This window comes from Tursiops truncatus, chromosome 7 (genome assembly GCF_011762595.2).
Source record: "Tursiops truncatus isolate mTurTru1 chromosome 7, mTurTru1.mat.Y, whole genome shotgun sequence".
Taxonomy (NCBI): domain Eukaryota; kingdom Metazoa; phylum Chordata; class Mammalia; order Artiodactyla; family Delphinidae; genus Tursiops; species Tursiops truncatus.
In genome coordinates this window covers 108,437,096-108,449,345 of record NC_047040.1, presented here as the reverse complement: position 1 = coordinate 108,449,345, position 12,250 = coordinate 108,437,096, and the positions used below count along the sequence as shown (strand labels likewise).

Below are 12,250 nucleotides of genomic sequence, written 5' to 3'. Positions count from 1 at the left end.
GGGGGATCTTCCCGGACCGGGGCACGAACCGTGTCCCCTGCATCGGCAGGTGGACTCTCAACCACTGCGCCACCAGGGAAGCCCCCTACATATTACTTTTATCATCAGAACCAAAAGGTATATTAGAGTAGCAAAGGCTGGGGCCTCCAACACTTGAAAGCACCTCCCTTGTTAGTTCTAAGGCCTAGAGAGAGATGCTGCAGCCAATCTCTGGTTGGTGCTCACTCCTCAGACCCCTTTGCCTTTTCAATGCCCACTGCACCCATTGATTGTCTCATTGTCTCCTGGTGACTGAGCCCAGGTAAGATGACTCTGCAGATCCTGATTAGAGGTTGGAAGGAGCATCCTTTTTTGCAGATGGGAAACTGAGGCTCAAAGAAGCCCAGGCACTGATACCCATCCTGGCCTGCAGTAGCAGGAAAACTGGGCCATGCATGCGTCAGGATGTCTGGACCTGCTCCAGGGCCCTGGGCCCACCCGTGCTGCCCCCGCCTTCAGCCCCTGCCCCCGGCCCTTCCCACCTTCATGAACCTTTCCGAGGGCGGGAAGCAGCCCAGGCACAGGCCAAGCAGGATCCAGCCCCGGGCCAGGCTGCTTGTTTTGTAGTTCTCCGAGAGCTGCTTGCAGATCTGGCAGTAAATCTCGTCCCTAAAAGACACGGAGCACTGGGAGGCCAGGCAGGGGGCTGGCTCTGGGGGAGAAGAGGAGAACGGGGCACAGGGGCACACAGCTCCTTCTGCACCCCTAGGGGCAGACATGTCTGCAGGGGGACCTCCAGCCTCCTCGCCTCCAATTGCTTTTGCTGCACACCCTCACCTCCTCACATCCAGGCCCACCGTGGACCCTGTCATCTCCCAGGACTGTGCTCCCTCCAATGTCTCCCCAGTGGGCTCTGTAGCCCCACTCCTTTTTTTTTTCCCCCTTAATATTTATTTATTTATTTGGCTGTGCTGCGTCTTAGTTGCGGCACACGGAACCTAGTTCCTGAGCAGGGATTGAACCCGGGCCCCCTGCATTGGGAGCATGGAGTCTTAACCACTGGACCACCAGGGAAGTCCCTCTGCACCCCCGTTCCTGATAGCCCTTGTTTCCTGTCTTCCCAAGGCCTCAGCCCTCCGTCCTCCCAGTCAGTCATCTCGGCCCCTTGGGCCTTTGCTCCCGCCCTCACCCACTCTGCTCACAGCACCTTGACCCTCCAGCTGTGGGTCACAGCTACAGGGAGGGCCGAGGGGTCTCCAGCCAAAGCCCTGCTCCTAGTAGATCAGCCTAATCTGATCTGTTCCTTTCCCCAACCTCACAGTTATTTCAAACCTTTCCCTCTGCCTAGAGGTCCTCCCCCTTCCCCTGAATGCAGCACCCCCCACCCCGCCACTGCAGGGAGGAGAGTGGGGACTTCAAGGGAGAACCCCTCAACTCCTCACCTCCTGATCAGTTCCCATTCCCACAGGCTCATGAGCCTCTCTTCTCTGTGTCCTCTTGGGGAAGGGGCTTTCCTCCACTCTTCCCTGCTGACTCAAGCCTCTATCAACTTATAAAATTGTCACATTAGCCTCTCCGACCTCACACATCCAGAGACCAGCCTCTTTCCCCTAATTACACAGCGGTATACTCCTAAATGTTTAACAACCAACTCTTCTGGGGGAAAAAGCCCTGAAATTCATTGCATTTGCCAATTTCTGTGGTGTAAATATTCCCACCAGTGCTGATTTCAAGCTACCAATGTCACGTCGCTGACCACAGAGTTCAGAGGAGATGTGCACGGCCAGCTTTCCTGGGCCAGTACAGTCAGTCCCAGCAGACCTCCTCCTTCTGCAGCCTCTGCAGGCACTGCCATCAACCACTCTCCCAGATGGGAAATCTGGGGGCCACCCCAGACTCCACCCACCAGCCACCACATCCTACTATCTGTCTCCTGGAAAATTTCTCTGTCCCCTGCTCTCCACTTCTGCTCCCTGGGCTCCCTCATCAGCTCTGCAGCAGCCCTCTCCAGGCCTCCCACCCCCAGGCTCCATCCCTCCATGTCATTGCCAGGAAGATCTTTCTGGAAGTCATCTATGATCATGGTCCTCTCTTAAAGCTTTTCCCTGTGCTCTAAGGATTGAATTCAAACTCCGGGCCCCAGCTGGGACAAATCATCTGGAATTCCAGACCCTCAGGCTGTTTCAGAACTCTGTGACCCTGATCACCCTCTCCCTCTGTCTAGCGAACACCCCTCCTCCTTCCCACCCCACCTGGCCCTACTCTTTTTCGGCGCCCCCACTGGATCACCACCTTAGCACAGGCAGTTATTGTGGGTCTCCGGGTCCTCCCATGCTCCCCAACAAAGGATGGGCTCCTTGAGGACAGAGACACGTTGCCTTCATCTCTACATCCCCAGCCCACAGGCCAGGGCCTGGCCCTGAGCAGGTACTTAATAAACATTTATCAAACGTGTGGCTGGATGTGAAGTGGGGCATTTGCTTTGTCTTGGAATTTGGCTAAGACTCCAAAGCCAAGGATAAACAGATGATAATACTCAATATTCTAAAGAGATACTCTCTTGTAGGATTTACTAAAAGATGGCAGAACCAGTCCAGCCAGCACGCCATCTCCAGCCTGCATAAAGGAAGGTGAGAAATTTGAAAGGTGATTCCTGGAAGCGACTTCATGGGAGTAGAGAGATCTCTGGCTCATCTTCACTACATCTAAGTGAGGGGGAGTGAGGGGGGACCCAGGAGAACTGCTAATGGAGATGGGGACTGTCTGCTAGAGACGGGACCCATCTCACTCCCCATCTGAGGCATGATGAGCCCCAGCAGCCCATTGGACCACCCCAGGGTACTGGAATGGGGCATGACGACAGAGCTCTTGAGAGTGCTTCGTTTGTGTCCCCTGGAGATACAAGTTGGGGGTCTCCATGAACAAGAGACTAGTGTCTGCTTCCTGCTAGAGAAGTCTAAGCCACCCTTGATGGGCAAGATGGAGAAAGAACAGTCAAGAGCTGAGAACTGCACTTGTACAGTTTGGTGGGGCAAGCGTGGATGGGTGTCGGTTGACCAAGAGGAGGCCATGGAAGGAGCTGAGCTTCAGGCATCTTGCTGGGATCCACACAAGCAGGCCAACCATCGTTCCAGAGGGTCCCAGTGGTTAAGAGGCTGTGGTATGTTCCATTAGGGTCTAGAGATGACAGAGAACCTCAAGGGATCCCTGAGACAGCGATGGCCCCAGCTGGGGTCAGGACTGTGCGGAAGTGCCTACAGGGTATCTGAAGAACCCACAATCATCTTATATGGGTCTGCCATGTTGGAGGGTGTGGTGGCCAGTGAGGACTAACCATGAGAGAATTACCAGTAGAACCAACTAAGTTGGAAGAGTTGCCATGTTAGTGTCATGCAGGCAGCTAAAACGCTAGTCTTACTGGCTTGAAGAACCAGAAGACAGAGTTTGGGTACCCACAGCAGTTGAAAGTGAAAAGAGAAATCCTGTAATGAAGACAGCCAAAGAAGAGGAGCCTTACATTTTGCATATAAAATCTTTCTGAATCTCTGGCTCACCCTTGATCTACACATGTGTGGGGAAGACTCCAGGTAGTCCAGCAAAGGCTAAAATAACTGAACAGGGTTTCCAGGTGCTGCTCACCAAAGGGAGGCAGAGTTTGAATCCACCCAAGTTACTTGTCTGCCAAAATGAAAAGTCAACACTCTCTGAAGGAATACAACAGATTCCAGAGTCTCTAAGCATATCATCCCCAAATGTCTAGGATACAACCCCAAAGTACTAGATTTCTGAGAAAATAACAGTCAGGTACTGGACATATGAGGAAACAGGAAAACATGACCATTCTCAAGAGAAAAGGCAATCAGTGGAAACTGGCCCCAAGATGAACCAGATATTGGATTTATCATAAAAGGTTTAAAAACTACCATAACTGTGCTCAAAGATGTAAAGGACACTATGCTCATAGTGAATGAACAAACAGGATATCTTGGCAGAGAAACAGAAACTATAAAAAAGAACCAATTGCAAACTCTAGAATTGAAAAATATAACATCTGAAATTTTAAAAAAATGTTGGATGGGTATAATAGCAGACTGGGGAAGACCAAAGAAAAATCAGTGAATGTGAAGATAGATTAATAGAAACTATCCAATCTGAAGAACAGAAGAGAAAAAAAGAAAGCAGGGATGAACAGACCCTCAGGGATGTGAGGGATAATATAAAAGTCTTCCATAGGTTTAATTAGAGTTCAAAGGAAAAGAGAGAGAGAATGAAGTAGAAAAAAACATTTGAAGAAATAATGCCCCAAATTCCCCCAATTTGGTTAAAAATAATAACTTAAAATATGTGAACCCTTGAGATACAGTAGTCTGTCCCTGAAAGCAGTATACATGGTTCTTTAAATTTCTATAAAAACACAATTCCTGTAAAGCAAATTGTATATAAAGTAAAATATATATAACATAAATGAGGGACTTGCCCATTTAAACGGACTTGCATTAAAGCTGGTTATCAAATGAATCACCAGCCCATGATGAATTTGTCTTCCTAAAACTGGGTTTCACCCAGGGGTTTTAACCCAGAGCAAATAGAGAACCCTTGATGATAACGTCTGCTGTCCTGAGACCCAGCCTGCAGGCCCCAGGGTAGGGAGCAGGACAGGGCTGCAGCCATGGGCTGAGAGCCAATGAGGGGTCCCATGTTCTGAATGGGGTGCGACGGGGGTGGGGACTGACCTGAGGCTGGGCCGCAGGATGGCATAACCCACAATGAACTGCACCTTCTCCAGATTGGACATGGGTCCGTCTGAGATGGGTTCGTCAGGATCAAATGCCTCTTCCCTGATATTCAGCTGGCTGGCCACCTTGAAACCCAAAGGCGGCAGTCAGGACAGCTGAGATTCTTCCCATTTGCAAAGGAGGAAACCGGGCGAAAGCCTGGAATGCTGCCGCAGGCCAGCCAGCAGGCGGCAGAGCTGGGAACAGGCCCAGGTCCCCTGTCCCTGGGCTCACCTGGCCCGTGACCCTGGAGGACCGCTTCAGCTTCATGGAGGAGATGTCCTTGGTCCCTCTGTCCCTGTGGTTGGGCCTCTGTGGACGGAGACAGTTCTTGAGGGATGGTGAGCTGGGGTAGCACCTCCCAATCTGACCCAACAGTGCCTAGGGTGGGGCTAGTCTCCAGATCCCCCAGCCATTTCCCAGCCGATTGACAAAGCGCCGAGCAGCCCCTCATCTTGACCGAGCTGTGCAACACTGACAGGTGTGCATTGCCATCCTCACAGCTGAGTGAGGAAACAGAGGCGAGGGAAAGTGAGAAACTGGACAAAAGCTGCTCGGCCAGTCACCCACCCTCTGGGAGGGCTCAGGACTGTCCTGATTCCAAAGCTTGGACTTCTTGCCAGCCAAGCGGGCTGGGTCTGAGCCCAGGTGCCCAGGACAGCCCCAGGCTATGGTCATTCTCTGTGACAATTTGGTGGATGAATTGGAATACACTCCACCCACTGCAAGGTAGGGCTTTCCCAGAGATGAGAAGATTCTAAGCTGCGGGGCCTGGTCTGGGTGGGGAGGGGTCTGCCCCCAGCCATCGTGATCTGCTGGTCTCCTTAGGCAGGGGTCACACCCTGTCCTGATGGTGTCATGAGAAGTTCCTGCCAAAATTAGAGCTCAATGTGGGACCGGGTCCAGGGCTGGGCACCAGCTTCTGGCTGGGCTAAAACTGGTTTGCCACACAGGGGACAAACATAAAACATGGTAGGCTGGCGGGCGAGGGTGGGCAAGGCTCACTCAGCCCACTGCTCCTCCTCGGGGGGCACACAGTGGGTGCTTAATAAGTGTGCAGGAAGGAACATTCGAGATCTGACCTCTGGGAAGCCACTCCTCCCTGTGCTCACCTTCCAGAGGTGCCAGTGGCTGGACCACTTCCCAGCATCCCCTGAGAGGTGGCCAGCCTCCAAGGTGGCCCCCAGTGGCCCTTGCCTCCTGACATTCTCACCCACCGTGGCATGCAGGCATTGAAGCTCCCTTCCTGCTGTCTCTCTGAGGTCACTCATTGTGGAGGAAGCATATGTGAGAACACTCGGGCAGCACCACGGAGAGGCCCAGGTGGCCAGAGCTGAGGTCTCCTGCCAGCAGCTATGTGAGGGAGCCATTTGGAAGCAGATCCCATAGCCCCAGTCGAGCTTGGAGATGACAGCTTGACTGCAACCTCACCAGAGACCTTGAGCCCGAACTAACCAGCTAAGCTGTTCCTGACCCTCAAAAACTGTCTGAGATAACGAATGTGGGCTGTTTCAAGCTGTCAAATTTAAGGGGTAATTTGTTACACAGCAATGAATGACTATTACACTCTGCACAGCCCACATCTCTAGAGGTCAGGGAGTCAGGGCTTGAGTTTGGGCAACTTCCATGTAATCCCTGGACCAGATCTGGCCACGTGATGCCAGGCTGCAGACTCCCTTAGATGTCTATGCAGTTGGTCTGCACACAGGACCTCACAGCTATCTGAGCTGAGGTATGGGGCACTGTGATACTGTGATTTCTAATAAGAAATATGTATTTGGTCTTTGTCCCCATTACTGGCACAGAGCTCCTAAAACCCTTGGAATTTCCTATGATAAAGGTGTCTTTTTATGTTAATGAGGTGACTTTTGGAAAGCACCTAAGGGTGGGTCTGGTTGCCAGGGGACAAGGGGAGGGGGGAGGGGCGGGAGATTGAGTTCAGCTGGCTCAGCGGCCAATGATTTCATCCATCGTATCTATGTAATGAGGCCTGCGGAAAACCCCAAAAGAACAGGGTTCAGAGAGCTTCCAGGTTGGTGACCACTTGGAGATTTAGCGAGAGTGGTGCCTGGAGAGGACATGGAAGCTGCTTTTTTTTTCCCTATTATTTATTATTTATTTTTTGGCTGCACCGTGTGGCTTGTGGGATCTTAGTTTCCCGACCAGCGATTGAACCCAGGCCCTCAGCAGTGAAAGTATGGAGTCCTAACCACTGGACCACCTGGGAATTCCCCATAGAAGCGTCTTAATCTTTCCCCACACCATGCCCTATGCCTCTCTCCCATCTGGCTGTTCTGAGTTGTATCCTTTTATAATAAACCAGTAATATAGTAAGTAAAATGTTGCTCCGAATTCTCTGAGCCACTCTCGCAAATTAAACCCAAGGAGGGTGTCGTGGGAACCTCTGATTATAGCCAGTGGGTCAGCAAATGAGGAACAATCTGGACTTGTGCTGAAGCAGGGGTCATCTTGAAGGATGGAGCCCTTCATCTGTGGAATCAGACGCTATCTCCAGACAGATAGTGTCAGGATTGAGTTGAATTGTAGGACACCCAGCTGGTACTGAGAAGTCTTGGTGTGGGGAAAAATCCACATACATTGGAATTGGTGTCAGAATCATAGGCAATCGTGGGACTCCTAATGCTGGTGGGCCCGAGTGCTATCACTGCTGTGTCATTCCTTTGGACTATTTTGGTTAATTCCACTAAGATGACATCATGAAACCAGGGCTTTAGGAAGGACTTCTGACCAAACATGGATGTGAATTAACCTTCCATCAGAGGACAGGGCAGAACATGGGTAAGGAATTTGGTCTCTGAATTCAGCAGAATGGATTCAAAGCCCAGCTGTGTCACACGTATTCACTGTGATCTGGGGCAAGTCACTTCACTTCTCAGTTTCTCTAGCTACAATAAACTTAATGATCCCTACCTTGTAGGGATGGCTCCACTGGAAATAAACTGAAGACAAGCAACTGGCACATAGCACGTCGCCAGTCAGTCATAACATCTGTTGTTAGTATTACTGTCCAATGTTCAGGTCAAGCCCAGTGTTCAGAGCCTGGGAGATCCTCTCCTATGATGACTGGATGAATTCACAAAGTCCTGGGTGTGATGCCTGACTCATGAGTTCCTGAGCGCCATTCAAGACTGAAAAGCCTCGGGGGCCCCTGGGTCCAGCAGGTGGTGCTCACTCCACGTCTTGCCTCCCCCTTCCAGTCCAGCTTCCGGGGCCTGGGGACCCCGGAAGGGAGTACGCCCTTTGTGCCCCCGCCCACTGCGCACCTGTGTGGATCCGCCGTGTGCCGGAGGCTGGGCACCGCTCTCCCTGCCCGGGGTGTCATGGGTCTGCGGCATCACCGAGCCACCACGCAGGGTGTTCCTGGCAAAGAGCACGGGCTCCGGGATGTCACCCATGAACCTCAGGATGATGTTCCACACAGCCAGGGCGGCCTGGGGAGACGGGGACAGAGTGCCCAGCTGGAAGCCAGCTCCACGCAGCGGGGAGCCCACAGAACCCCGTCCGTGCCTGGTTCCCGCTGAACCAGGGGGAGGCCTGAGCCACTAGAAACCAGAGAACCAGGTACCGAGCAGTCGGCATCCTCCTCGTGGTAAAGCAGAGGGTATCGGAGGGGCCGCCGGATGTGGGTGTGGCTGGCTGATTTCTGAAAGTAGGTCACGGCGAACTTGGGGAAGGTGTACTCGGCCAGGCCGTCTGCGTCCTCCTCGGCCTCCTCCATCATGGGGACTGTGTCCAGGTCAACCTCGGGTAGCTTCTGGGTCCTCTCTTCCAGATCCTGGGTGCCAGTGAGAGAGAGGGACAAGGGTCTGCTGTCCTTTCAGATGTGACCTGGCAGCGTGTGCATCTTTGGGGGCCAGGGAACCCCAAGAAGGGTCTGTCTGGTTATTGACGGGGTGCAGAATTATCCACTGCCCCTTGTGTTGGGGACCTCCCCGACTCTCACCCTCGGTGGGCCCCTGGTGGGCTGCCGGGTGCTGGGCAGGCCTCGGTGTGAAAGCCCCAGGTACCTGGCACCCTCTGCCTGCAGACCTGGGCTCTCCAGGCACCCCCCACTCCCTACCCGCTTCCTGCTTGCTTCTGTCAAATGCTCCTCCAGTGGAGGGGGGCCGGGCTGGCCGCACTGCACAGATGATTTGTTTTGGGTGGGGGGGGAGCCTGGGCGGGGGGAGGGGGAGGCATGAGCACCTTGGGGAGCCCCTAGGTCACTGGCCCAGAGCAGGATGCGGTGCGAGTCAACGGGACAGCTCCGGAGCTGCCCCCAAATCAGACACGCCCTCCTCTTGCCGTGCGCTTTCTACCTCGGGTCCCCAGGTCACATACTGCAGAGCGGCAGCCACCGAGGTGCTCTGTGACGGGGGCCAAACGCACGCGGGAAACGCTGCCCGATTGAAAGCCCAATGACATTCGCGCAGTAAGGGCTCTAGGAAGTCTTGCAGGTAAGAAACCTGCTCAACTTGAAAGGGTTTGACCACAGAGACCCTCGCTCCTGTTTTCCCTGCCTCTTCACCCAGGACCGCAGAACTCACTTCAACACCTACCTACTCCATCGGCTCCCCGAGCTGAGTCTTGGCTTTTCAGGAAAGCCTAGAGGTTGGCCCCTAGACACAGCCCCCCTCGCTGCTGGGCCGGCAGGGCCTATCTTACCTTGACGTGCGGTGTAGCCTGGCCTTCCGGCCCGCCCATCAGGGAAGGCAGGAAGCCGAACACCTGTTCCACCATCTCCGTGTCGGTGACAGTGTCGTAGATGGACTTACGCTTCCTGCTGGGGACGGCGCTTGGGCTTTTCTGCTCTGCAGCAGGGATGACCAGAGACTCCTGCACAGACACCCCGGGGGGGGGCCACGGTTACCACAGGCCCGGCTGGGGCAAGCCCCTCCCGGGAGCCAAATAAACCTCCTCCCGCCATATTTGTCCGAATCAATACATTTCCCTCTAAAATCCTAGGTTTTAAAAGCGACAGGGACTGGAGATCCACCAGCCTGGGCTTCTCCTTTCCCAGTGGATAATTAGAGGTCCCGAGAGGGGAGGTGCTTGCTTGTCCACACAGGGTACCACGCCAAAGCCCGAACAGCCCCAGAACCTAGCTGCAAAACCCACTCAGGCCCACCTGGTCCCTTCACAAAGAGTACCAAGGCTCCCCTGGGAGGGGGCCCTGGGCCTGCCCTGGTCTGTGGCCCGTCCGGGGCCATGTGGGGGCAGGAACACGCTGCTGACGTGTCTGGGGCTCTGCACTCTTTCCTGCTCTGGCCACTGTACTAGCACTGTGCCCCGTGGACCCATTTTCATCTACGGAGCAGGGGAAGACTTCATCCTAGGCCCTCTTTCCTTATCACCACTGCCAAATGAGCAAGTTCTGAGGAGTGAGGCAGAGTCTCAGATGCTCTCCGAATGGAGGAAATGGGATCACGCAAGGGTGAAATTTCAAAACGCAGGGATATGCATCTCGGCGCCGCTCCCCTGTTCCCTGCCCTCCCACCTCTCTTGCCAGGACTCTCTTGAAGGCTCCTCTTGGTATTTCTTGGTATTTTTGGACTTGGAGGGGGCAGAAGTGTCTGGCGAGAGCCCTATGTTGCTGCCCATTCCTTCCGCCTACCCTCCCTCACCTGGGCCCAGCCACCTCCCATCTGCCCGAGAGGGCAGTGACCACCTACATTGGCTTTCTGCCGCCGGAAGTTCCGCCGGACAGCTGCGCCCCTGGCGTACGCCTGGATGACCACCACTGCCCTCCTCTTGGCCTGGACCTGCTGGCGCACCAGGTAGCCCCTGCAGAGGGCTTGCAGCTGGACCATCCTCTGCCGCATGTCCTGGTACTGCTTTGCCAGCAGGTGGCTCCGGGCAATGGCCTGCAGACGCTCAAAACCCAGGAGGATCTGCGGAGGCAAGAAGGACGGGCACTCACAGAGAGGCCTGGGCCCAGCAGGGCACAGAGCAGAGAAAGGCCTTCCCGAGGGGACAGAGAGCAAGGGGCAAGGTGTCCTCACAAATTAGCTTTACAGCTACCTGCTTTATGGCATAAGCGCTAGTGCTAAAATTTTATGTGCCTGTGAGTACAAGCATATTAAATGAGTTAGTTACACTTGTAAAGCAGTTAGAACAGAGCCTGGCATCAAATTAGTGCTAACGAAGTCTTTTTAAATGGCGTCAATAATAAAGTAGTTTCCTGGGAGTTCTACCAGTAACAGAGAACTGGTTTGCGTGTCACATGCGTGATACGATTCCAGAGGCCTTGCTTTTCACACCTGCCGCCAAGTCCAGCCAGCTTGTGTGGAGCTGGAGTACCTGTGTGGAGGCCTATGGCCGGCTCCATCAAGCTAATCCCTCAGGGATCTTGAAAATAAAGAGGAAATGATAAACTATGAGTACCTGCTTCTATGCTGCAAACACACCCTAGGTCACAGCAGTCCCTAAGCCTCTGGGATGGCTCCTGTTGGCTTCTGAAAGACCAGCCTAACGGCTGCCAGGTGTGAGGGGTCATGCTTCATCTTACAGGTTTGGAAGTCACACAGACACACCTCCCAACTCCAGCTCTGCTGCTTACTGACTGCGTGCTCTTGGGGAAATGACTTAATTTCTCTATGCCTCGGTTCCTCGGCATACAGCGTTGGCTTAATAATAAATAAAATGGGGACTTCCCTGGTGGCGCAGTGGTTAAGAATCCGCCTGCCAATGCAGGGGACACGGGTTCGAGCCCCGGTCCGGGAAGATCCCACATGCCGCGGAGCAGCTAAGCCCGTGCACCACAACTACTGAGCCGGCGCTCTAGAGCCCGCGAGCCACGGCTGGAGACAGCCCGTGCGCAGCAACGAAGACCCAAGCCAGCCAAAAATAAATAAATAAAATAAATAAATGTATTAAAAAAAAAACTACACCTAAGAAATTTAGGAAAAAAAATAAAATGACGCACACAGAGCAACAGGCCCCAAGGAGCCTTTCCATCCATGTCAGTTGCCAATGTGCCCTTGTGAGCACGGAATGAGGACAGGTGTGGGTCAGTTTTGCTGACGTGACCACGGCATGTCCCAACCACAGTCGCAGCCATGACCAAGGCAAGCAGTCAAACAGGCCCCACAGGACACGGTTCAAGGTTGCTCTGGTTTGCTTGTTGCGCAGACACTCGTTAGCAGTGCCTGGGGTCAAGGAAAAAATGAGGAAAAAATGCTTGAAACAGAAAATAATCAATCCATTAACTTATTCTGTTGCCTGGAAATTGGGGAAAAAAGCCACCATCTAATTTCAGAGCAGGTCATCTCATTCTAGCCCTGGAGATGCCCCCAATTCTGCAGGAGAACGCTTTGAAACCTGCAAACTGTGTGACCTGACGCTATGCTAAGAAGAGTGTGTGGGGTGCTGAGGTCTGGATCATGCCTGTGGCTGATGGGATGCTTCCTGCCCCAGCTCTCACAGTCACAAACAAACGTCCACATTCGTTTCTAATTGGACGGCTGCTCCCGCAGGCTCCGCCTCCCACGTGAGCC

General features: G+C 53.6%; 1 protein-coding gene across 2 annotated transcripts in view; it reads right to left on the bottom strand.

Moving 5' to 3' along the window:
• Positions 1-12,250, bottom strand: part of MYO7B (myosin VIIB) — a 73,997-nt gene that overhangs the window by 18,439 nt on the left and 43,308 nt on the right. Inside the window, exons 20-26 of one of the 2 annotated variants that reach the window (XM_073807831.1) lie at positions 10,427-10,645; positions 9,420-9,590; positions 8,341-8,550; positions 8,039-8,206; positions 4,989-5,066; positions 4,713-4,840; positions 522-648 (exon numbers count right to left, since the gene is read on the bottom strand). In XM_073807831.1, coding sequence (XP_073663932.1) covers positions 522-648; positions 4,713-4,840; positions 4,989-5,066; positions 8,039-8,206; positions 8,341-8,550; positions 9,420-9,590; positions 10,427-10,645 — 1,101 coding nt within the window. The remainder of the gene's footprint in view (positions 1-521; positions 649-4,712; positions 4,841-4,988; positions 5,067-8,038; positions 8,207-8,340; positions 8,551-9,419; positions 9,591-10,426; positions 10,646-12,250) is intronic. The other variant, XM_033860307.2, reaches the window with a different exon arrangement.